Source organism: Microcaecilia unicolor, chromosome 10, assembly GCF_901765095.1.
Source record: "Microcaecilia unicolor chromosome 10, aMicUni1.1, whole genome shotgun sequence".
Classification (NCBI taxonomy): Eukaryota; Metazoa; Chordata; class Amphibia; order Gymnophiona; family Siphonopidae; genus Microcaecilia; species Microcaecilia unicolor.
The window spans coordinates 116,113,614-116,139,911 of NC_044040.1; the positions used below are offsets into that span (position 1 = coordinate 116,113,614).

The 26,298-nt window shown below is 50.0% G+C and overlaps 1 protein-coding gene across 1 annotated transcript in view; it reads right to left on the bottom strand.

Moving 5' to 3' along the window:
* Nucleotides 1-9,050: 9,050 nt before the first annotated feature.
* FBXO45 (F-box protein 45) overlaps nt 9,051-26,298 on the bottom strand; it is a 62,857-nt gene continuing 45,609 nt past the window's right edge. The window contains exons 2-3 of the mRNA XM_030215720.1: nt 20,833-21,189; nt 9,051-10,442 (exon numbers count right to left, since the gene is read on the bottom strand). Coding sequence (XP_030071580.1) covers nt 10,257-10,442; nt 20,833-21,189 — 543 coding nt within the window. The 3' untranslated portion in view covers nt 9,051-10,256. The remainder of the gene's footprint in view (nt 10,443-20,832; nt 21,190-26,298) is intronic.

The window sequence follows — 26,298 nt, forward strand, 5'->3', positions numbered from 1 at the left end:
TATGTAAGCCACATTGAGCCTGCAAATAGGTGGGATAATGTGGGATACAAGTGCAATAAATAATAATAATAATAATAATAATAATAATATAAGAAACCTACAAACCTGAAGCCTATTGGAGCAGCACACATTCAGGTACAGACGATATTTTTCTGTCTCTGGAGGGCTCGCAATTTGAAAAAAAAAAAATATTGACAAAGAGCTGAAGTGGGATTCAAACTGAGGTCCTCTGGTTCTCAGCTTCCTGCACTAATCAATAAGCTAGTACATATAAGTACTTAAGTAATGCCACTCTGGGAAAAGACCAAGGGTCCATCGAGCCCAGCAACCTGTCCACGACAGCGGCCAATCCAGGCCAAGGGCACCTGGCAAGCTTCCCAAACGTACAAGCTACTCCTCTACTCCACAAGGAGATGAATTAAGAAGTTAATTTAAAACAAAATTAGTACTATGAATGTCCATAGTTCCTGAAGCTGTCGAAGAACCCGGTATTCCTTACTAATTTCGCATTGTCTTAATCCGCCAGTGGACAGCTGCTCAAACAGAGTACCTTGCTTTAACCTAGACATGCCAAGTACCAGGTCTAAATACCAACATCTATCTTTTTGGACACAGACGTCCCTTCCCCTTCTGAAATTGACATTCAACGTCCATATTTTGGCCCCTCCATAACATGTCCAGACCATGCCTCTTTACTATATGGACACACTGCAGGTTTATACGTCCATAACTAGGCTTCATAAAATCAAGATTTGAATGTCCATGCAATATGAATATCTAAATGCTGATTTTTCAGATGTTCAAACCATGAATAGAGCTTCTAAAATAAGGGCCTTGCTGTGATAACATATAGAAGAACAATAACTAAGCAGGTGGTTGAACAAAGTAGCAATCATTTTCTTCCACAAGGTAAAATTATGTATCATACTTGATAATTTTCTTTCCCTTATCATAGCCGATCAATCCATAGACTGGTGGGTTGTGTCCATCTACCAGCAGGTGGAGATAGAGAGCAATCTTTTGCCTCCCTGTATGTGGTCATGTGCCGCCGGAAATTCCCCAGTATGTCGATATCAAAGCTCCATCCGCAGGACTCAGCACTTAGAGAATTACACCCACAAGGGGGCACTCTGCCCAGCTCACCACCGCCGAAGCGGGGGAGGGGAAATATTCCAGCGCACCACCGCCGGGGCGGTGGGCGGGAAACCACACCCGCCGACGCGGGGGGAACTGGCTTATCCTGCTACCGCAACCGCGGGAGAAGCTGGCTTACCCTAACACCGCCGCAGCGAGAGGGATACAAAGCTACCCTACAGCCGCACGGAGCGGGAGGGAGCGCCAGCATAATTTAGTTATCAATCCAGCCACCGCCGAAACGGGGGGAGAGGAAGCAGCAGCTCACTGTAACACAAAATCGTCTCAACTAGAAGAGACTTCCATTGGAAGAACTTGAACACGAAGTCCTCGTGAACAGGAAATGAAGACTGAACTTGAACCTGAAATATAACATGAACACAAACAATACAGATATCTGGGAGGGGCTATGGATTGATCGGCTATGATTAAGGGAAAGAAAATTATCAGGTATGATACATAATTTTACCTTCCCTATCATCAAGCCGATCAATCCATAGACTGGTGGGATGTACCGAAGCAGTACTCACCCAGGGCGGGACATGGAAATCCCTGAACGCAACACTGAAGCCCCAAACTGGGCCTCGGCCCGAGCAGCCACATCCAAGCGGTAATGTCATGAGAAGGTATGAGCGACGACCAAGTAGCCGCTCTGCAAATCTCTTCCAAGGAGACAGATCTGGACTCCGCCATCGAGGCCGCTTGTGCTCTAGTAGAGTGTGCCTTCAGCTGAATAGGTGGAATCTTCCCCGCCGCCACATAAGCTGACGCGATCGTCTCCTTGACCCAACGTGCCACTGTAGGCTTAGATGCCTGCAGACCCTTACGAGGGCCTGCGAACAGCATGAACAGATGATCCGACTTCCGGAAATCATTGGTCACTTCCAAGTATCTGATGATGATCCGTCTAACATCCAGGTATTTGAGCGCAGGGTACTCCTCTGGGTAATCCTCCCTACAAAAGGAGGGTAGGTAAAGCTGCTGATTCACGTGGAATCGAGAAACAATATTGGGCAGGAAGGAAGGCACTGGGCGAATCGATACTCCTGCCTCAGTGAATCGCAGGAACGGTTCTCTACACGAGAGCGCCTGGAGCTCGGAAACTCTTCTGGCTGATGTGATAGCCACCAGGAAGACTGCTTTCAACGTCAGGTCCTTCAGCGATGCCCTTGGCAAGGGCTCGAAGGGCGGCTTCTGCAAGGTCCGTAGTACCAGATTGAGATTCCACGTAGGCACTATCGAGTGCAGAGGGGGGCGCAGGTGATTAACTCCTCTGAGAAAGCGTACCACATCTGGCTGTGAAGCCAGGGAAGCCCCCTTCAGACGACCCCTGAAGCAAGCTAGAGCCGCCACCTGGACTTTCAGCGAACTGAGCGACAGGCCTTTCTCCAGCCCCTGAAGATATTGGAGCAGTGAAGGGCGATATAGAGCCTGCCTCGCACCACGACGCAAAGGTATGCCAAACCCTGGCGTAAGTGGTGGAAGTAGAGCGCTACCTCGCTCTCAGCATAGTGGCGATGACCTTGTCTGAGAAGCCCTTCTTCCTCAGCCATTTCCGCTCAATAGCCAGGCCGTAAGACCAAAGGGGGAGGGATCCTCCATCACCACGAGACCCTGATGTAAGAGGCCCCGCTCCGCTGGCAGCCGCAGAGGGTCATCCACCGAGAGTCTGACCAAGTCCGCATACCAGGGATGTCTGGGCCAATCTGGACCCACCAGGATCACCCAGCCCGGATGCTTTGCCACCCGGCCTAGCACCCTGCCCATCATGGGCCAGGGCGGGAACACGTAGAGAAGCTCCTGTGCCGGCCAATGCTGGAGAAGGGCATCGACTCCAAGAGATCGAGGGTCCCGTACTCTGCTGAAAAAACACGGCACTTGGCAATTGGTTGAGGACGCCATCAGATCCAGGCTCGGCCGGCCCCAGCGTTTCGTGATGTCCAAGAACGCCCGAGCAGACAGTTGCCACTCTCCGGGATCCAAGGTATGGCGACTGAGAAAGTCCGCCTTGACATTCATCACTCCCGCAATGTGGGCCGCCGACAGCTGTTCCAGATTTGCTTCCACCCACAGGCATAGCTTCATGGCCTCCTTGGCTAGCGGGGCGCTCCTGGTACCTCCCTGGCGACTGACATAGGCCACAGCCGTGGCATTGTCCGACAGGACCCGTACAGGCCTCAGCTCCAGTACCGGGAGAAACTCTAGAAGCGCCAACCGAATGGCTCGGAGCTCCAGGAGGTTGATGGACCATTTCGTTTCTGCAGGAGACCAAAGCCCCTGCGCTGTCCGTCCAAGCAGGCGTCCGTCGTGATGACAACCCACTCCGGGGTCGTAAGAGGCATTCCTGCGAACAGGTTGCCTGGCCTCAGCCACCAGCTCAGCGTCTTTCGCACCGCTGGATCCAAAGGAAGGCGTACGGCGTAATCCTCCGAGGCTGGAGTCCACCGCTGCAGAAGAGAGTGCTGTAGTGGTCTCATATGAGCCCTGGCCCAGGGCACTACCTCCATCGTGGCCGTCAGGGAGCCCAACAGCTGCACACAGTCCCAAGCCCGAAGAGTAGAGGAGGCTAGGAACTGGCCCACCTGGGTCTGAAGCTTGACGCTCCGGTTGTCTGGCAGGAACACTCTGCCCACTTGGGTGTCGAATCGAACTCCCAGATACTCCAGGGACTGAGTCGGGCGCAGCTGGCTTTTCTCCCAGTTGATGATCCATCCCAGGGAGCTCAGAAGAGCCATGACCCTGTCTGTAGCTCTCCCGCACTCCGCATAGGAAGGGGCTCGGATCAGCCAGTCGTCCAGATAGGGATGGACGCACTCCCTCCTTGCGGAGGAAGGCCGCGATGACCACCATTACTTTGGAGAAGGTCCGCGGAGCCGTAGCCAACCCGAACGGGAGGGCTCTGAACTGGAAGTGTCGGCCCAGCACTGCAAAGCGCAGAAAGCGCTGATGAGGTGGCCAGATGGGAATATGTAGGTAAGCTTCCTTGATGTCCAGGGATGCCAGGAATTCTCCCTTTTTCATCGCAGCTATTACGGAGCGGAGGATCTCCATCCAGAAGTGCCAAATTTTCAAGGCCTGATTGACTCCCTTGAGGTCGAGAATAGGCCGAGCAGAACCTTCTTTCTTTGGCACCACAAAGTAAATGGAGTAGCGCCCCTTGCCAAGCTGATCTACCGGCTCTACCGCGCCCAGGCGTATCAGTTGCTCAAAGTCTGCTGCACGGCAGCTGCTTTGACCTGAGACTTGCAAGGAGAGTTTACAAACCCGTCTCTTAGGGGTCGGCAGAACTTTAGCTTGTAGCCGTCTCTGATGACTTCCAGAACCAAAGCGTCTGAAGTTACCCTGGTCCACTCGCCCAGAAACGAGGACAACCTTCCTCCTATCTGCACCGGGCCATGGACCAGGTCCCCGTCATTGGGTACGCGACCCTGGGGGCGGGCCGGAGGACGAACCTCCAGGACGGCGGTCCCTACGAAAGGAATGCTGCTTGGGGGAGAAGTTCCGTTTGAAGGAAGCGGAGGCAGAGGAGGCCGACTTGCCCGGGCTTCCTGGAATTGGCCCTTAGAGGAACCAGGACGGGCACTGCCGGCCCGAGCCCTGACCTCCGGCAACCTCTTGCCCTTGGACGTGCCGAGCTCCATCACGATCTTGTCCAGCTCGTCCCCAAAGAGCAGCTTGCCTTTAAAGGCAACTTGGCTAGGCGAGATTTAGAGGCATGGTCAGCAGACCAGTGCTTAAGCCAGAGCCACCGCCGCGCAGAGACTGTCTGAGCCATGCCCTTGCCGAGGCTCTCAAAACATCATACAGCAAGTCTGCCAAGTAGGCTAAACCCGACTCCAGGGTCGGCCATTCCGCCCTCCAGGAAGGGTCCGAGGGGGAAGCCCGCTGCAAAACAGTCAGGCACGCCCTAGTCACGTAGGAGCCGCAAACCGAGGCTTGCAAACTCAGAGCGGCCGCCTCAAAGGACGACTTTAAGGCCGTCTCCATTCTCCTGTCTTGAGCGTCCTTCAGGGCAGTGCCACCTTCCACCGGCAGCGCTGTTTTCTTAGTCTCGGCAGTGATTAAGGAATCTACCGTGGGCCAGACAAAGGCTTCCCGTTCCCCCTCAGGAAAGGGGTACAGACGGGACATAGCCCTGGCTATTCAGGCTCGCCTCAGGGGTATCCCATTGTGCTGAAATTAAGGTCTGCATGGCTTCATGAACGTGGAAGGTTCTAGGCGGGCGCTTTGTTCCCAGCATAATGGCGGAGCCAGTAGAGGCTGAGAGAGAGCCTTCCTCCAGAGAGGCAATCTTCAAAATGCTCATGGCCTGCACAAGCAGGTTGGGCAAATCCTCTGAGCGAAAAAGCCGCGCTGCAGAAGCGTTGTCCGCTCCATCCGAGCGAGGATCAGTCTCTTCCATCGATTCCGCTAAGGATCTCTGGGAGAACTCAGACACGCTGCCGTCATCCACATCAGAGGAGACCGAATCCCCCGAGGGTGGAAGATCCACCCGAGGGCGCTTAAGCATAGAGGCCTCATCAACTCGATCAGAGGGGTGGGCAGGGGCAGTGTTCTGCATAAGAAAGGCTTGATGCAGCAGCAAAATGAACTCAGGGGAGAACCCCCCCCCCCCCCCCCGTCTGTGCATTTCTGCAGCTTGTGCCGCGGCCCTAGAGACGCCCTCCATCTGCACTCCCAGTAGCGGGGGAGAGGCGTGTTGCGCGTCCAAATTGGCGTCCGGCGCAAAGCTCCGAGAAGGAGCCGCGCGGGAAGAAGGGCGTTTTAATTTCGCCGACTGTTGCCCGATTCAAGGGCGACCAAGCTGTTAACGTCTCCCATCTCGAGGGCGGCCCAAGAAGAAGCCGACCGAGCCGCGTGGCCGGTCACGACCGGGAGGGCGGCCAGCGGGGGATGGGCGCCTAAGGCGGGAAAGGCCGCCGCGCCGGAGGAAAAACCGGTGAACTCTCCCGGTTCCGAAAGGGCGCCCACAAAGGGCGACTCTACCTTCGATCCTCCCGCTTCCCCGCTAGGCGCGCGAACGCGTTCCGGGGAGCATCTTTTCGCGCCCTTGCCATCCGCGGCCATAGCCACGTGGAGACCGTTCGGGGAACCCCCTGCCCGTTAGTAAAAGGTAAAAATTACCTGCTTCTTGCTCCGAGCAGCGACGACTTGTTCCAGTGAGCAGCTGCAAATGGACGTCCTTTTTGAACGTTAAAATTTTTTTTTTTTTTTTTTAAACGGAGCCAGCGGGAGGGGGGAGAAAAGGAGGGACCTGGCACCACCAGGTTTGCACTTGCTCATGAAGAGCCCTCAACCCCAGGTACTCAACAAAACCTAAACAATTAGGCTTGGACAGTGCTTTTTTTGTAGAAAAAAAGGTGCCGGTACTCATTGTGGGCGGGGTCACCACACATGGCACCGCCCCTATTATAGCCACACCCACATTAGCCACACCCCTTATACCAGCCATGGCGCATATAAACAGACATCAGTGAAAATATTATACTAGTATAGGAGAAAAAATAATGTGATTTTTTTTCATTATAAATAATTTCTGTAAGCTGTTACAGCTCCAGTATATACCCAGTGCAAAATAAGACAAATTCCAAATACTAAAATGAAAATAAAATGATTTTTTTCTACCTTTGTTGTCTGGTGACTTTGTTTTTCTATCCATATTGGTCCCAGTCTCTGATTCTGCTGCTCTCTATCTGTTCTCTTAACTCCGTTTCCAGGGCTTCCTTTCCATTTATTTCTTTACTTTCCTCCTTTCTTCTTCTTTTGTTGCCCTGCATCCATAAGTAAAAGCTGGGTCCTCCTCCATGGAATTGACTGGAGGAGGTATAACATGGATCCAGCTTTTGCCTATTTTCTCCATCCATGTGCAGTTTTTCTCCTCTTCCCTTTCCCTCATCTCCATCCATGCGCATCTTCTTTTTTCTTTCCTCCCCTCCATTCATGTCCAGCACTTCTCCTCTCTCTTTCCTTCCATCCATGTCCAGCATTTCTCATCTCTCTTCCCTCATCTGTATCCATATAAAGCAATAATTCTCTCTCCCCTCTCCTCCATCCAAGTCAGCATTTCTCCTCTCTCCTAGCCAACTCCTCCATCCATCCATGTCCAGCAATTCTCCTCTATCTCCTGCTCTCCTCTCCATCCATTTCTAGCATTTCTCCTCTCTCCCCTCTCATCCATGTCCAGCAATTCTCTCTTCCCTGTCATCCCCTCCCTGTCCAGCGATTCTCCTCTCTCCCCTCCATGTCCAGCAATTCTCTCTTCCCTGTCCTCCCCTCCCCGTCCAGCGATTCTCCTCTCTCCCCTCCATGTCCAGAATTCTATCTTCCCTGCCCTCCCCTCCCTGTCCAGCAATTATCTCATCCCTGCCCTCCCATCAATGTCCAGGCAATTCTCTCTTCCCCTGCCCTTCCCTCCCATCCCATGGCCAGCAATTCTCTCTCCCTTGCCCTTCCCTCCCTATCCATGTCCAGCAATCTCTCTCCTTGCCCTTCCCTCCCATCCCATGTCCAGCAATCTCTCTCCCTTGCACTTCCCTCCCATCCCATGTCCAGCAATTCTTTCTCCCTGCCCTTCCATGTCCAGCAATTCTCTCTCCCCTGCCCTTCCCTCCCATCCCATGATTCCAGCAATTCTCTTTCCCTGCCTCCCTCCCATCCCCATCCCATGTCCAGCAATTCTCTCTCCTCTGCCCTTCCCTCCCATTGATTTTCTAGCAATTCTCTCTCCCCTGCCTTCCCATGTCCAGCAATTCTCTCTCTCCTGCCCTTCCTCCCATTCCATTGATTTCTAGCAATTCTCTCTCCCCTGCCCTTCCATGTCCAGCAATTCTCTCTCCCCTGCCCTTCCCTCCCATTCCATTGATTTCTAGCAATTCTCTCTCCCTGCCCTTCCCATGTCCAGCAATTCTCTCTCTCCTGCCCTTCCCTCCCATTCCATTGATTTCTAGCAATTCTCTCTCCCCTGCCCTTCCCATGTCCAGCAATTCTCTCTCCCCTGCCCTTCCCTCACATTGATTTCTAGCAATTCTCTCTCCCCTGCCCTTCCCTTCCCATCCCATTGATTTCCAGCAATTCTCTCTCCCCTGCCCTTCCCTCCCATCCCATTGATTTCTAGCAATTCTCTCTCCCCTGCCCTTCCCTCCCATCCCATTGATTTCCAGCAATTCTCTCTCCCCTGCCCTTCCCATTGATTTCCAGCAATTCTCTCTCCCCTGCCCTCCCCTCCATACTTCCAGCGATTCTCCGCCTCTCTCCTGCCCTCCCATCGACGTGCAGCGATTTTCAGTCCCTCCCTGCCCTCACCTCTCCCATATCCAGCGATTCTTCGTCCCTCAGCGTCCTCCTTCACTGCCTGCCAGCCAGCGTCGGACTCAGAAGCGAACGGTGCAGGCAGCGATTGGCTGGCAGCGTCGTAGCTTCCCTCTGCATGTCCCGCCTACAACTTCCTGTTTACGCATAGGCGGGACTTGCAGAGGGAAGCTACGACGCTGCCAGCCAATCGCTGCCTGCACTGTTCGCTTCTGAGTCCGACGCTGGCTGGCAGGCAGTGAAGGAAGACGCTGAGGGACGAAGAAGAATCGCTGGATATGGGAGAGGTGAGGGCAGGGGAGGGACGGAAAAATCGCTGCACGTCGATGGGAGGGCAGGAGAGAGGCGGAGAATCGCTGGAAGTAATGGGAGGGGAGGGGAGGAGGAGAAAAAGGTGCCGGTACGCCGTACCGTTGCGTACCGGCACAAAAAAAGCACTGGGCTTGGAGACCTAGCCAGAGCTGCTGCTGTGTGACTGCTGAGATAGAGAACATACTGGGGAATTTCTGGCAGCAAATGACCACATATTGGGAGGCAAAAGATTGCTCTCTATCTCCACCTGCTGGTAGATGGACACAACCCACCAGTCTATGGACTGATCGGCTTGATGATAGGGAAATTTAAAATATCCAATCACTTTCCTACAATTCATTGCTAAATTTCAGCATTCCAAGTTTCTAAAACGTAGTATGTGTATTAATATACATAATCCAATGCATAATTAACTGAACATAAAAATGTCTAAAAACTACAATGTTAATACTTTTTGAGTACTGAAGACAAATCTACAGGAAAATCTAACATACTTGTTAGAAAATTGAAAATGCCCTGCTCAGTATAACAAAAGCATGGAAGATCTTTATACATAATTTAAATGTACACATTATATGAAGCTCTATATCTTTCTATATTAGAACTTCAATATTGGCTGCTTAAGCCTTCAATTGTTTGTCATTTTTTCTTTGTAGCTAAACAAGGCAAAGTGCTAGGATCTTTCATTACCACCATAGATTATGGTTCTGGACCAGCCCCTGCTGCCTTTCCATGGTTGGGTCACTGCACACAGCCCCACTCATCTCTCTATACCACAGCACAAGAAAGAGTGTGGAACAGCTCCTCTGTCTGTTGCTGCAGGTGCTTTCCCATCACACACTAGACAATGAGCTGGATCAACTGAATAGTTTTGGTAGCAGCAACTTCTTCCCTAAAGTTTCCGCTCAGATCCTTGCACCCCTGGGGATTGCTGAAGTATCTGCTGTACAAGGGATTCATGAACTTTCTCTACTAACCAGGGAATTTGTCTTGTTGCCATTTGGGATTTTCCTTTTGCTGCATAGGAGAAGTCTGGTCCACACAGACTGAACTCCAGTGTCTTAAAAACATTAAATAAAGCTGGGACTGGAATATACTCCTCCAGCAGTTGTGCCAGCCAAAAAGCTGGAAGGGAGGGATAAACAAAATGGTCTTACACAGTGCCATCAGACCTGTGCCCCTAAAACTTATCTACTATTCCCTTATACTCTTATTGAGAGAAAGTCTGGAAATTCTCTCCCTCCAAGTACACATGCGTACCACCTTTCTCACCATGTAAACAGTCATGGACCAATGTCGGCCATCACCTCTAATATGTATTACTATACTGGCCTCACAGAAGGAAAAACAGTTCCAGGATATCCTTAACCCCTTATTTCCCACAACTGTGTTTTCTGTAATATTTCTGGCCATTTTCTCTCTCCCACATCATGCTGCCCCCTCCCCCACATGCATATTTGTTCTTTAGAAAATCAACAGTTTGATTGATGCTCATGGCGGGTTCATCCATCCAATGGCTTTCCGAGGTAAATCAAAGTCACTTCTGTGTTACCATATACAGCTGACACAGCTGGGTACAGGCAGGCTTTTGGAAGCCCACGGAATGCCACTCCGAGGAACTCATAGCCTCGCTCGAAGGCCAAAGTTTTGTCCTCCATGTCAAGGATGACTCGAATCCTTTCTCCTATCTATGAAATGGAAGAAAGAAAAATGATCAGTTAAAGAAAATGCAATGACAATGAATAGACAATGGGCTCTCTCAGACACAGAAAGCCCACCAGCTGATTACAATGTGCTACTGGACCCTCTTAATCGTCAAAAGCAAACATCAAGATTTTGCTAGGTTTTCCCCTGTCATTTCCAAGATAAAAGCTACTGTATGGAAGTTTTGGATAAAACTGACAGCTGAAATATGGCCTGAAAACAATTTAACATTTAGGAAAAACTGAAGGCCTTATTCATCAGACATGCTTTTGGGAAAAAATGTAGGTTAGTAAATGTAAATGCTTTAATTTGGTTTCATTTTTGTTTTGTTGCTACTATTGTAATTCATCAAATATTTACAACAGTAGCAAAATAAAAAATGTTTTAATAAAATATTTTAAGTGTTGTATAAACTTTATTAATGCAAAGATTAGTTGAAGCTATTCAAATGTAAAAGATCAAAATGTATTCAAATAAATCCACAGCTGAAGTCAGTGCTGCAGCTTGGAGGGTTTGGCTAGTCTGGGTATGCAATCAAAAGTGGGAGGAAAATAAACTCTAAGGTCTCAATACTCCCAATACTAACCTCAACCATGACCATATGAAGTAAGCCAGTATATTGCTCCGTGAGCCCTAAAAAAACAAATATTCAGGCCTACAAATGGATTGTGCTTGAAATTCTTCTCTTAACAAATGAATTATATGAATTCACATCTCTCCTAAAACAGTGCTGCCAGCCCTTTCTTGGAGGCATACGTAGCCAGTTTAAGTTACCATAATGAATATGCATGAGAAGTTTGCAAATACTAGAGACCTATTTTGAAGTAAATCTGTTTCATGCATATTCATTGTGGCAGGGTAAAACAAACACCAAGAAAGGGGTAGACCAGGGTTTCTCAACCCAGTCCTCAGGACACATCTAGCCAGTTAGGTTTTCAGGATATCCACAATGAATATGCATGAGATAAAATTGCATGCATACCCCCTTGCTTCGCACATCTTCTCTCATGCATATTCATTGTGGGTATCTTGAAAACCTGACTGGCTAGATGTGTCCCTGGTCTACCCCTTTCTTGGTTCTGAGGACCAGGCTGAGAACCCCTACGGTAGACCAATGTGGTTCCAACATGGGGTGTTTACCGAAAGTTAATTCATTTTGTGAAACAACGACTCGATGCAGTCTTGTGTTTCAGTGCCACATGCGCCTGCTTCAGGAGTCAAATAATTTCTGTAAAATAGAACACATGCAATGTAAATGATTAAAAAAATAAAAGTTAACAAGTAAATGAGCTGATGAATAATAAACTGATAAATAGGCTATTATATCCATTAAAAAAACACTAAAAACATGTTGAAACAGATAAATATTAATAATAACCAATAACTTTATGAAATTCAAGTAAAAAATTCTAAATGGATCTCCTAAATAGTGGCTCCACACAAAGACTAGTATATCTAAGGGCCTCTTTTAATCAAGCTGCCCTAGTGGTCCAAGGTGTGGGAATCCCAACAAAACTCATTCACTATGAATGGGCTTACCTGGCATTACTGCACGGCTTGATAAAAAGAGGCTCTATATGAATAGCTATAAATAGGATAAGAAAGAGAAAAAAAATTAACATACCAATTGGAAGTAATTAGTTACAGTTAATAAAACAAAACATCCAAAAATCCAACAAAACAGCATCTATTACTAAAAACATCAGTAGTTAATGATGAGAGGAGAGAACACGGTAGAAATTATAATGGCAAGAGGAATAAAAGATGCAACACAGATAAAAACGTACTGTTACAATATTAGATAGTAAAAATAGCAAATGAAAATAAAAAACTAACCCCCCCCCCATTTACTAAGCTGTGCTAGTGGCTGCTGCATGGCAATGCCAACACAGCCCATTCAAAATGGGGGGGGGGGGGGGGGGGGGTAAGTACTCAACTAGAGAACGTGAAGTAGTGACGATGAAAATGACCAGAAAAGATATAGGGGCCCTTTTATTAAAGGGTTGTCGTGCGGCAAATCAGAACTACCACTGGCAGTAGTTCTACCCTCAGCATACGCCATTTACGGTGGGCTTGGAAATTGTTTCTTATTTTTACTGCCAGGTTAGCGTGGGAGCCCTTACTGCCTCAATGGGTGGTGGTAAGGGCACCCCGGAAATGGCTGTGTGGCAACTGTTTACTTACCGCTTGGCCAATTCCTTTTTTGGGATTTTTTACCCATTGCGGTAAAAGGGGCCTTGGCGCATGGCAAATCCACGTGCCAATGCTACCGCAGGGCACCTTTTACCACAGCTTAGCAAAAGGACCCCATTGTGAAAAAGTATAAGAAAAGAAAGAGAACAAATGGTGCAGTCATCCTTAGAAAATGATGCAATTTACTAATGGCGTCAGCAATACTAGGAATGCTAATGGTATATATGACTAATGATAAGTAACTGCAAATGCTTGACACCAGCATAATTTTGCTTTAAGAACTAGAGCATAGCCCACCAAAAATAAAAAAAAGTACCTGTAGATTTTGGCCTGATACAAACAGTTTGAAAACTCCCCAAAACAGTGCTGGATCACCATGGAGAGTTCAGGATGAGTGAGGCAAAAAGGCAAATACATAAACTGTCAAGTGATTGCTTGGATCAAAAATGTTTATTTTGTATTTTAAGACATTCCCTGGAATATTTGCTGCACAGGGCACCATACTGTGCTGTGTTCAGGATTAAGGCTCCATTGGAAGAGAACATTTAAAGAAAACCAAAGCAAAAATGAAAAAAGATAAGTGAAGGTAAAATTATGTATCATACCTGATAATTTTCTTTCCATTAATCATAGCTGATCAATCCATAGACTGGTGGGTTGTGTCCATCTACCAGCAGGTGGAGATAGAGAGCAATCCTTTTGCCTCCCTATATGTGGTCATGTGCTGCCGGAAACTCCTCAGTATGTCGATATCCAAGCTCCATCCGCAGGACTCAGCACTTAGAGAATTACACCCACAAAGGGACACTCTGCCCAGCTCACCACCGCCGAAACGGGGGAGGGGAATTAACCCAGCTCATCCCCACACAAGTGGGGGAGGGGAATCCGTCCAGCTCATCCCCGTGGAGCGGGGGAGGGACACCACCCCCGCCGATGCGGGGGGATCTGGCTTATCCTGCAACCGCAACCGCGGGAGGAGCTGACTGACCCTAACACCGCCGAAGCGGGAGGGGTACAAAGCTGCCCTACAGCCGCAAGAAGCGGGAGGGAGCGCCGGCAGAATTTATGTCTCAATCCAGCCCCGTAAAACGGAGGGGAGAGGAATGCAGCAGCTCACTGTAACACAAACTCGTCTCAACTCTTGAAGAATCCATTGAAAAAACTTGAACACGAAGTCCTCCTGAACAGGAACTGAAGACTAAACTTGAACCTGAAATGCAACCAGAATATAAACAGTACAGATATCTGGGAGGGGCTATGGATTGATCAGCTATGATTAATGGAAAGAAAATTATCAGGTATGATACATAATTTTACCTTCCATATCATCATGCTGATCAATCCATAGACTGGTGGGATGTACCGAAGCAGTACTCACCCAGGGCGGGACATAGAAATCCCTGACCGCAACACTGAAGCTCCAAACCGGGCCTCCGCCCGAGCAGCCACAGTCAAGCGGTAATGCCTGGAGAAGGTATGGGCCGATGCCCAAGTTGCCGCCTTGCATATCTCTTCCAAGGAGACGGACCCGGCCTCTGCCATCGAGGCCGCCTGAGCTCTAGTGGAGTGAGCCTTCAGCTGAATAGGCGGCACCTTCCCCGCGGCCACATAAGCCGCTGCAATGGCTTCCTTGACACATCTTGCCACTGTAGGCTTAGCAGCCTGCAGACCCTTACGAGGACCTGCAAACAGGACAAACAGATGATCCGATTTCCGGAAATCATTGGTCACTTCCAAGTATCTGATGATGACTCGTCTCACATCCAGATATTTGAGCGCAGAGTATTCCTCTGGGTAGTCCTCCCTACGAAAGGAAGGGAGACAGAGCTGCTGATTCACATGGAAGCGAGAAACAATCTTGGGCAGGAAGGAAGGCACTGTGCGAATAGTCACTCCTGCCTCAGTGAACTGCAGAAAAGGCTCTCGACATCAGAGTGCCTGGAGCTCGGAAACTCTTCTGGCTGAAGTGATAGCCACCAAAAAGACTGCTTTCAACGTCAGGTCTTTCAGAGATGCCCTCGACAAGGGTTCAAAAGGCAGCTTCTGCAAGGCTCTTAGCACCAGGTTGAGATTCCACGCAGGCACCACTGAGTGCAAAGGAGGGCGCAGGTGATTAACTCCCTTGAGAAAACGTACCACATCTGGCTGCGAAGCCAGGGAAGCACCCTTCAGGCGGCCCCTGAAGCAAGCCAGAGCCGCTACCTGGACTTTAAGGGAACTGAGCGACAGGCCTTTCTCCAGACCTTCTTGCAGGAACGCCAGCACTGAAGAAATTGGAGCAGTGAAGGGAGAAAGTGAGCCTGCTTCACACCACGCTGCAAAGGTATGCCAAACCCTGGCGTAAGCAGTAGAAGTAGAGCGCTTCCTCGCTCTCAGCATAGTGGCGATGACCTTGTCTGAGAAACCCTTCTTCCTCAGACGCTGCCGCTCAATAGCCAGGCCATAAGACCAAAGGGGGAGGGATCCTCCATCACCACGGGACCCTGATGCAACAGGCCCTGCTCCACTGGCAGCCGCAGAGGGCCGTCCACTGAGAGCCTGATCAAGTCCGCATACCAGGAACGTCTGGGCCAGTCCGGACCCACCAGGATTATCCGGCCCGGATGCTTTGCCACCCGGTCTAGTACCCTGCCCAACATGGGCCAGGGCGGGAACACATAGAGAAGCTCCTGTGTCGGCCACTGTTGGAGAAGAGCATCTACTCCCAGAGATCGAGGGTCCCGTCCTCTGCTGAAAAAGCGCGGCACTTGGCAATTGGCCGATGACGCCATCAGATCTAGGCTCGGCTGGCCCCAGCGCTTCGTGATGTCCAAGAACGCCTGAGCCGAGAACTGCCACTCTCTGGGATCCAAGGTATGGCGACTGAGAAAGTCCGCCTTGACATTCATGACTCCGGCAATGTGGGCCGCTGACAGCTGTTCCAGGTTCGCTTTCCGCCCACTGGCATAGATCCATGGCTTCCTTGGCTAGAGGGGCGCTCTTGGTACCTCCCTGGCGGTTGACATAGGCCACAGCCGTGGCATTGTCCGACAGGACCCATACTGGCTTCAACGCCAGTACCGGGAGGAACTCCAAAAGCACCAACCGAATGGCTCTGAGTTCCAGGAGTTTGATAGACCACTTTGCCTCTGCAGGAGACCAGAGCCCCTGCGCTGTCCTTCCCAAGCAGTGGGCTCCCCAGCCCGTCAAAGAGGCGTCCGTCGTGACGACAATCCACTCCGTGGTCACAAGAGGCATCCCTGCAGACAACTTGTCTGTCTTCAGCCACCAGCTCAGCGCCTTGCGCACTGCTGGGTCCAAGGGAAGGCGCACAGCATAATCCTCCGACACCGGAGTCCAGCGCTGCAGCAGAGAATGATGTAGTGGCCTCATATGAGCCCTGGCCCAGGGCACTACTTCCATCGTGGCCGTCATAAAGCCCAACAGCTGCACGTAGTCCCAAGCCCGAAGCGGAGAGGCTACTAGGAACTGGTCCACCTGAGCCTGAAGTTTGACAATCCGATTGTCCGGCAGGAACACTCTGCCCACTTGGGTGTCGAATCGAACTCCCAGATACTCCAGGGACTGAGTCGGGCGCAGCTGGCTTTTCTCCCAGTTGATGATCCACCCCAGGGAGCTCAAAAGAGCAATCACCCGGTCCACAGCTTTGCCGCACTCTGCATAAGAGGGGGCTCGGATCAACCAGTCGTCCAGATAAGGATGGACTTGTACTCCTTCCTTTCGCAGGAAGGCCGCGATGACCACCATTACTTTGGAGAAGGTCCGTGGAGCAGTAGCCAACCCGAACGGGAGGGCTCTGAACTGGAAGTGTCGGCCCAGGACTGCAAAACGCAGAAAGCGTTGATGAGAAGGCCAGATGGGAATATGCAAGTATGCTTCCTTGATGTCCAAGGATGCCAGGAACTCCCCTGCCTTCACTGCCGCTATAACAGAGCGGAGAGTCTCCATGCGAAAGTGCCGAACTTTCAAGGCCCGATTGACCCCTTTGAGGTCGAGGATAGGCCGTACAGAACCTCCTTTCTTTGGTACCACAAAGTAAATGGAGTAACGTCCCTTGCCAAGCTGATTTTCTGGCACCGGAACGACCGCACCCAGGCGGATGAGATTGTCCAAGGTCTGCTGCACTGCCACAGCTTTGACCGGAGACTTGCAGGGAGAGAGTACAAACCCGTCTCTTAAGGGTCGGCAGAACTCTAGCTTGTAGCCGTCTCTGATGACTTCCAGCACCCAAGCGTCTGAAGTTACCCTGGTCCACTCGCCCAGAAACGAGGACAGGCGTCCTCCAATCTGCACTAGGCCATGGACCAGGACCCCGTCATTGGGTACGAGACCCTGGGGGAGGACCGGAGGGCGCACTTCCGGGACGGTGGTCTCTGCAAAAGGAATGCTGCTTGGGGGAGAAGTTCATTTTGAAGGAAGAGGGGGCAGAGGAGCCCGACTTGCCCGGGTGGTACCGACGGGCTTTCTGAAACCGTCCTTTGGAGTTACCGGGGCGAGCACTGGCCCGAGCCCTGACCTCTGGTAACCTCTTGCCCTTAGACGTGCCGAGATCGGTCACAATTTTGTCCAGCTCGACCCCAAAGAGCAGCTTGCCTTTAAAAGGCAACTTAGCCAGGCGGGACTTAGAGGCGTGGTCAGCAGACCAATGTTTCAGCCAAAGCCACCGCCGCGCAGAGACTGTCTGAGCCATACCTTTAGCCGAGGCTCTCAAGACATCATACAGTAAGTCAGCCAAATAAGCCAAGCCCGATTCCAGGGCCGGCCAATCAGCCCTCAAGGAAGGATCCGAGGGGGAAGCCCGCTGCACAATCGTCAGGCACGCCCTGGCCACATAGGAGCCGCAAACTTAAGGCAGCCGCCTCGAAGGACGACCTTAAGGCCGCCTCCAATCTTCTGTCTTGGGCATCCTTTAGGGCCGTGCCACCTTCCACCGGCAACGCCGTTTTCTTAGTCACCGCAGTGATTAAAGAATCCACGGTAGGCCAAAGAAAGGCCGCCTGTTCACTTTCAGGCAAAGGATAGAGGCAGGACATAGCCCTAGCCACTTTGAGGCTCGCTTCCGGGACATCCCATTGAGCCGAAATTAAGGTGTGCATGGCATCATGCACGTGGAAGGTTCTAGGCGGGCGCTTCGTCCCCAGCATAATGGTGGAGCCAACAGGGGCTGAGGGAGAGACGTCCTCTGGAGAGGAAATCTTCAAAATGCTCATGGCCTGCACTAACAGATTGGGCAGATCCTCTGAGCGAAAGATCCGCGCTGCAGAGGGGTCATCCGCTCCATCCGAGCGGGAATCCGTTTCCTCCAAGGAATCCCCAAAGGACCGTTGGGAGAACTCAGATACGCTGCCCTCATCTACATCAGAGGAGACAAAGTCCTCTAAGGCCTGGGAATCCACCCGAGGGCGTTTACTTCCGGGGGCCTCAACCCCTTTATCGGACAAGGGAGAAGGGGCAGCGTTTTGCATAAGGAAGGCCTGATGCAGCAGCAAAATAAACTTGGGGGAGAAACCCCCCAGACTGTGCACTTCAGCAGCCTGGGCCACAGCCCTAGACGCACCCTCAACCGGCGCTCGCAAGAGCGGGGGAGAAACATGCTGTGCATCCAAGATGGCATCCGGCGCGACACTCCGCGAAGGAGCCGCGCGGGAAGAACGGCGCTTAACTTTAGCCGCTTTTTTGCCGTCGCCCAAATCAAGGGCGGCCATGGCATTAACGTCTCCCAGCTCAAGGGCGGCCCCAAGAAGAAGCCGTCCGAGCAGAGTGGCCGGCCAAGATGGCGGAGGCGAGCAGCGGGGGATGGGCGTTTATGGCGGGAAAAACCGCCGCACCGGAGGAAGACCCGGGACACTGACCGGCCTCCAAACTGACACCCAACAAGGGCGAATCAGACTTTAAGACCCCCGCATCCCCGCTAGAAGCGCACACGCGGTCCGGGGAGCGATTCTTCGCGCCCTTTCCCTCCGAAGCCAAAGGCCACGTGGAGATCGATCGGGGAACCCCCTGCCCACTATAAAAAGGTAAAAATTACCTGCTTCTCGCTCCGAGCTGTAACGAACTGGTGTCCCAGTGAGTAGCTGCAATAAACGTTTAAATAAACGTCGAAATAAACGCCCTTAAGGACGTCCAAAATTTTTTTTTTTTTTTAACGGAGCCAGCGGGAGGGGGGAGAAAAGGAGGGACCTGGCGCCACCAGGTTTGCACTTGCTCAAGAAGAGCCCTCAACCCCAGGTACTCAACAAAACCTAAAAATTAGGCTTGGAGACCTAGCCAGAGCTGCTGCTGTGTGTGACCACCACTTGCTGAGATAGAGAACATACTGAGGAGTTTCCGGCAGCACATGACCACATATAGGGAGGCAAAAGGATTGCTCTCTATCGCCACCTGCTGGTAGATGGACACAACCCACCAGTCTATGGATTGATCAGCATGATGATATGGAAAAGAATGTACAGAATAAATTACACTATTAAGAGATGTGCCAATAAATAACTGTCAGATGATGGTGTTATGACGTCTTACTGCTAAATGCAAAATAAAGATATAATGACAGCACAGTAATGTCTTGACATACAAACAAAGTAATAGTAAAGAAACAGTGCTTAGTAAAAATAGTAAATGGAAATTAAAAAAAATAATCTAGTTTTGTAACATTTATCTGTGCTGCATATTTTATAACTGTCCATTATAAACTCTACCATGTAATTCTTATCATTAACTACTGTTTTTAGTAATAGATGTTGTTTTGTTAGATATTTGGATGTTTTATCAATTGTAACTCATCAATTCCGATTGGTATGTTAATTTTTTTTCTCTTATCCTATTTATAGCTATTATTCATTTAGATAGGAGTCCTTCTGTGGAGTCACTATTTAGGAGATTCATTTTTAAATTTACATTTTATCTTTTAACTTGTAAAGTTATTGGTTATTATTAATATTTGTCCATTTCAATGTATGCTTTTAATATTATTATTTGTTATGGATGTAACAGCCTATTTCTCCACTTATTTATTCATCAGTTCATTTACTAACTTGTCCCTTTTTTTAAATTATTATTTACATTGTATATATGTTGTGCCATTTTACAGAAATTAGACTCCAGAAGCAGGTGCATGTGGTGCTGAAATGCAGGACTGAGTAGAGTCATTGTTGTTGCACAAAGTTGACTTAACTGTTAATAAACACCCCTTGTTGGAACCACATTGGTCTACCCCCTTCTTTTTGTTTGTTTTGCCCTACTTTGTTGATTGGGGGACACTTCTGCTTCTTACTGTTCATTCATTGTGGCAGTCCTGAAAATCTAACTGGCTAGGTGTGTCTCCAGGATGGTTGAGAAGTATTTCTCTAAAGGACTCCTCCTCTCTCATTTATCATAAAGGTAGTAAGGCTATATACCACCTTGAGTGAATTTCTTGAAAAAGGTGGTATAAATCCTAATCAGTGGCGTACCAAGGGGGGGGGGTGGTCCGCCCCGGGTGCACACCGCTGGGGGGGGGGGGGGGGGGTGCCGCGCGCCTGTCGGCTCTTCGTTTTCATGCTCCCTCTGCCCCGGAACAGGTTACTTCTTGTTCCTGGGCAGAGGGAGCATGAAAACGAAGAGCCGGCAGGCGCACGGCACCCCCCCCCCCCCAGCGGCGTGAACCGGGGGGGGGGGGGTCGCACTCTTTCCGGGGGGGGGGGGGGGGGCGCTGCACCCGGGGGTCGGGGCGCATCGGCGATCCGCCCCGGGTGTCAGCCCCCGTAGGAATGCCACTGATCCTAATAAAAATACCAACATGGCTCCCTCTCTCTCTCATCATTTTAACTCAGGGGATACATAACCAAAAGGGCCCCTGCATTCCGCAAGCAGTGAATAAACTGGCTAACGAGCCTTCTCTTCAGTGTGGATAGCTGTTGCTGTTTTTGCAACTTACCTCCTGCTCCTTCTGTGCTAGAGACACTGCAGACCATCCTAGAGCAGTAAATAAAAATAAAAATCTCAGCATTCCCTCTCCACTTCTTGGCTCACACCCAGATCCATTAAGATGCACAGAGCAATATACTGTCAAACACTAGGTGTAGTCACTGAATGTTATATAGCAGATTGCTGAGTCATCTCCAGTATATCATCATCATGCTGAGAAGGTAAAGATAAAAACATATGTGGTTAAAAAAGCCAAGAAACTTTCATTCCCTCTCTCACCTGATATTTTGGAGCATTGTTACACTGAGGGAAACTGCCATTGACCTCTCCATTATGTAGCAGATTATTGTCCACTAGATTCCAGCCCCAGCTTTGGTCATCACTGCCCAGCAGTGCCACATAGCCCTGGCACTGCATTGAGGCTCGTTTAGTGGCAATTCCTATGACTGCCACAGTACCCAATGGACCTTCCCACCAGACCTCCCAGGCATGACGACCTTCACTGAAGCCAATCTTGGTCCTAGCACCATCAGTGCTCTGGGCAATGGGGTTGCGATGCAGTGTGAAGCCATTCTTTTTGATGTATACATTTCGTGAGCAATCATTGGAGCTGAAGCTATGCTGGAAGGCACGGATCTGAAAACAGGAGAATTTTGTGCTACTTTCTTTAGTTATATTTAAAAACATCAATACCTTCGCTACCCTCCTCCCCTCCCCCAAATGTACAGTACAATATTTCAGGAGAAGATGGTAATCAAGAACGTTCCAGAAACCATTCCAAGCAAATGGTAATATTAACTACCATTTTTGTTATAAAATCATACATTTTGAACTTCTTTAACTCTGTCCCAGGCTACCAGTCAAAAATATACCATACCATGCCAATGTGTTAGACACCAATATTAAAAAAACAAAAAAAACAAAAAACAAATCCATACCTCTGGCACAGATACAGTACCCACCATAACAACAATCACAAGCTGGAAGTTAAATTTGCAACCTAGCAGTTAGAGAGGTGAATTGAAACTCAGGGAAGCCAATACTTAAATCTAGCTTCTCTCACTAATGCTCCTTGTGACTAAGCAAGTCACATCACTCTCCACTAAGCCTGTACCTTGGGCCATGACAAATTTTCATAAAAATCTAGGAGCCAGCCCCAAAACTTAGGAGCCAGCAGCAGAGACTTCTCTTGCTTCTCCTTCCTCACCTCTCCAAAATTGTTCTCTGTGAACTACTACTACTACTTATCACTTCTATAGCACTACAAGGCATATGCAGCGCTGTACATCATACATAAAAAGACAGTCCCTGCTCAAAGAGCTCACAATCTAAGTGGTGGTGGAAAATGCCCTCCTAGATCAGCAGTAGCTCTTTTAGAAACTAAGGTTCTTTTCCTATTTTGTGCCTGCGGACAAAGAAACTTTAGTAAATCAGTCCCTTAAGGTGGTTCTGCAAATCACAGGTAGAAGCCAGTAGTTTCCCTTCCCAAAGCATGCTGTCATCTGTGTGATACCACCCCCTTGACAGGTGAAGCAAAGAGATAATTGCTTCATTGTTTTATGTATCACCATTGCCTTGGACCCCACGTCTCTTTCTCACTCCTACTGCTTCAGTCAGCCTTCACCTAGTTACTCGCTTGCACATACTACTACTACTTAACATTTCTAAAGCGCTACTAGGGTTACGCAGTGCTGTACAATTTAACATAGAAGGACAGTCCCTGCTCAACGAGCTTACAATCTAAAAGACAAGTGTACAGACAAAGTGGGGCAGTCTAGATTTCCAAAAGGTTAGGTGCCAAAGGCAGCATTGAAGAGGTGAGCTTTGAGCAAAGATTTGAAGATGGGTAGGGAGGGGGCTTGGCGTAGGGGTTCAGGAAGTTTGTTCCAGGCATAGGGTGAGGCGAGGCAGAATGAGCGGAGCCTGGAGTTGGCGGTGGTGGAGAAGGGTATTGAGAGGAGGGATTTGTCCTGCGAGCGGAGGTTACGGGCGGGAACGTAGGGGGAGATGAGGATAGTGAGGAGCAGCAGACTGAATGCATTTGTAGGTAAGGAGGAGAAGCTTGAACTGTATACGGTATCTGATCGGAAGCCAGTGAAGTGACCTGAGGAGAGGGGTGATATGAGTATATCGGTTCTGGCGGAATATAAGACGTGCGGCAGAGTTCTGAACGGATTGAAGGGGGGATAGATGGCTAAGTGGGAGGCCAGTGAGGAGTAGGTTGCAGTAGTCAAGGCGAGAGGTAATGAGAGCGTGGACGAGAGTTCGGGTGGTGTGCTCAGAAAGGAAAGGGCAAATTTTGCTGATGTTAAAGAGGAAGAAGCGACAGGTCTTGGCAGTCTGCTGGATATGCACTGAGAAGGAGAGGGAGGAGTCGAAGATGACTCCGAGGTTGCGGGCAGATGAGACGGGGAGGATGAGGGTGTTATCAACTGAGATAGAGAGTGGGGGAAGAGGAGAAGTGGGTTTAGGTGGAAAGACGATGAGCTCAGTCTTGGACATGTTCAGCTTCAGGTGGCGGTTGGACATCCAGGCAGCAATGTCGGATAAGCAGGCCGATACCTTGGTCTGGGGTCTCCGCGGTGATGTCAGGTATGGATAGATAAAGCTGGGTGTCGTCAGCATAAAGATGATACTGAAAACCATGAGATGAGATCAGAGAGCCTAGGGAAGAGGTGTAGATTGAAAAGAGAAGGGGACCAAGGACAGATCCCTGGGGAACTCCAACAGATAGCGGGACGGGGGTGGATGAAGATCCATGAGAGTGCACTCTGAAGGTGCGGTGGGAGAGATAGCAGGAGAACCAGGAGAGGACAGAGCCCCGGAACCAAAACGAGGACAGTGTGGCAAGAAGTAAATCATGATTGACAGTGTCAAAAGCGGCGGATAGATCGAGGAGGATGAGGATGGAGTAGTGGCATCTGGATTTGGCCAGGAGCAGGTCATTACAGACTCTAGAGAGTTCTGTTTCTGTCGAGTGAAGAGGGCGAAAGCCGGATTGAAGTGGGTCGAGGATGGCATGAGAGGAGAGAAAATCAAGACAGCGGCTGTGAACGGCATGCTCAAGTATTTTGGAGAGGAAGGGTAGGAGGGCGATGGGGCGGTAGTTGGAGGGACAGGTAGGGTCAAGTGATGGTTTCTTGAGGAGAGGTGTGACTACGGCGTGCTTGAAGGTGTCAGGGACGGTTGCAGTAGAGAGAGGTTAAGGATGTGACAGATGGAGGGGGTGACGGTATGAGAGATGGTGTTGAGTAAGTTGGTAGGGATGGGATCAGAGGAACAGGTGGTGCATTTCGAGGAGGAAAGAAGGCGGGTGGTTTCCTCCTCGGTGATGTCAGGAAAGGAGGAGAAAGAGGCCTGGGTTGGTTGGTTGAGGGAGAGGGTTAAAGGGTGAAGAGGAGGTGGTGGCTTGGTAGTGAACTCAAGGTTGATTTTTTGCACCTTGTCGCGGAAGTAATCAGCCAGTGATTGAGGAGAGAGTGAGGGGGGAGTGGGAGCAGGGGGCACTTTCAGGAGGGAGTTAAGGGTGGCGAAGAGTCGACGAGGGTTGGAGCTGAGAGAATTGGTCAATTGGGTGTAATAGTCCTGTTTTGCAAGGAAAAGGGAGGAATAGCATGAATTTGTAGTGAAGGAAGTCTGAGTGGGTATGACATACCTCCCCCCTCTCGACTTCACCCAGTCTCTCGCTCACACATACCCCCCCCCCCCCAGATGTCATCCAGTCTTGTTTGCACATAACCTCCCAGCCTTCACCCAGTCTCTCTCTCTCAAACCATCTCCCCAGCCTTCACCCTCTCTCTCAAATCATTTATCATTAAAATTTGATATACTGCCAAGCTTCACCAGATCACAACAGCTTACAGCTGAATTAAAAAAAAAAAAACAGTATCAGAAAAGAACTCCATCAATCATAATAGGAAAGACCTAATACCCAAGAACAAGAGTCATTCCGTGTCAAGTGGACCAGGGATCCCCACCTCACCATCTCAGATTTTGATGAAATTTGGTACATGGTTTCTTTATGATAAAAAAACTAAGCTGTGCAAAATTTTAGTTTAAAAGACTAAAAATTGGAGGTTCTAGCGGACCTCAAGTAAAGGGTTACAAAATGTCGCCTGAGCAAAAATGACATTTTGGGACAACTTCCAGAAGCTGTAAAACTGGAAGTTTTAGTAGTACAAGGGGATATGTGGAGAACCTGCACTACTTTTAGGGCTTAATGAACTGGCAAAACCCCATGTTCCTAGTCCTCTTACTTTGTGAATAGTTTAGGCTCAAACTTTGCCAAAAAACGGCAAAAATCAATTTACAGCGATGCTGAGGCTGCTGTAGTTTCTAAACTAGTTGGCCTTTCAGGTTGATGTTTGGTAAGTGTACTAAATGCACGGCTGTAATGAGGCCTTCCAATTTGCAGCACTTTCCTTCAAGTGGTTGAAAAATTATAAGCGTTCTAAGTTGGTATAAAAAGCATTTTTGCCCATTTTGGGCTATCTTTGATGCCCTTGATCTCCAGTGGGACATTTTCAATATTCTTTCTTTTAGCACCATTAGAAAGAGCAGATTTCCTTCTATCAGAATATGTAGTTTTCATTTTGGAGTCTCTTCATATAAGGATTGCAAAAAAGGTGTTTTTTGGCCAGTATTGTTGAATGATAGATGAAACGGGCCAGGGCGAGAACACAGAGAAGCTCCTGTGCCGGCCACTGCTGTAGAAGAGCATCGACTCCCAGAGATCGAGGGTTCCGTCCTCTGCTGAAAAAACGCGGCACTTGGCAATTGGCCGAGGACGCCATCAGATCCAGGCTCGGCCGGCCCCAGCGTTTCGTGATGTCCAAGAACGCCCGAGCAGACAGTTGCCACTCTCCGGGATCCAAGGTATGGCGACTGAGAAAGTCCGCCTTGACATTCATGACTCCCGCAATGTGGGCCGCCGACAGCTGTTCCAGATTCGCTTCCGCCTACAGGCTTAGCTTCATGGCCTCCTTGGCTAGAGGGGTGCTCCTGGTACCTCCCTGGCGATTGACATAGGCCACTGCCGTGGCATTGTCCGACAGGACCCGTACAGGCCTCAGCACCAGTACCGGGAGAAACTCTAGAAGCACCAACCGAATGGCTCGGAGCTCCAGGAGGTTGATGGACCATTTCGTCTCTGCAGGAGACCAGAGCCCCTGCGCTGTCCGTCCCAGGCAGTGGGCTCCCCAGCCCGTCAAGCAGGCGTCCGTCGTGACGACAACCCACTCCGGGGTCGTAAGAGGCATTCCTGCGAACAGCTTGCTTGGCCTCAGCCACCAGCTCAGCGTCTTTCGCGCCGCTGGATCCAAAGAAAGGCGTACGGCGTAATCCTCCGAGACTGGAGTCCACCGCCGCAGAAGAGAGTGCTGTAGTGGTCTCATATGAGCCCTGGCCCAGGGCACTACCTCCATCGTGGCCGTCAGGGAGCCCAACAGCTGCACATAGTCCCAAGTCCGAAGAGTAGAGGAGGCTAGGAACTGGCCCACCTGGGTCTGAAGCTTGACGCTCCGGTTGTCCGGCAGGAACACTCTGCCCACTTGGGTGTCGAATCGAACTCCCAGATACTCCAGGGACTGAGTCGGGCGCAGCTGGCTTTTCTCCCAGTTGATGATCCATTCCAGGGAGCTCAGAAGAGCAATGACCCTGTCTGTAGCTCTCCCGCACCCCGCATAGGAAGGGGCTCGGATCAGCCAGTCGTCCAGATAGGGATGGACTTGCACTCCCTCCCTGCGG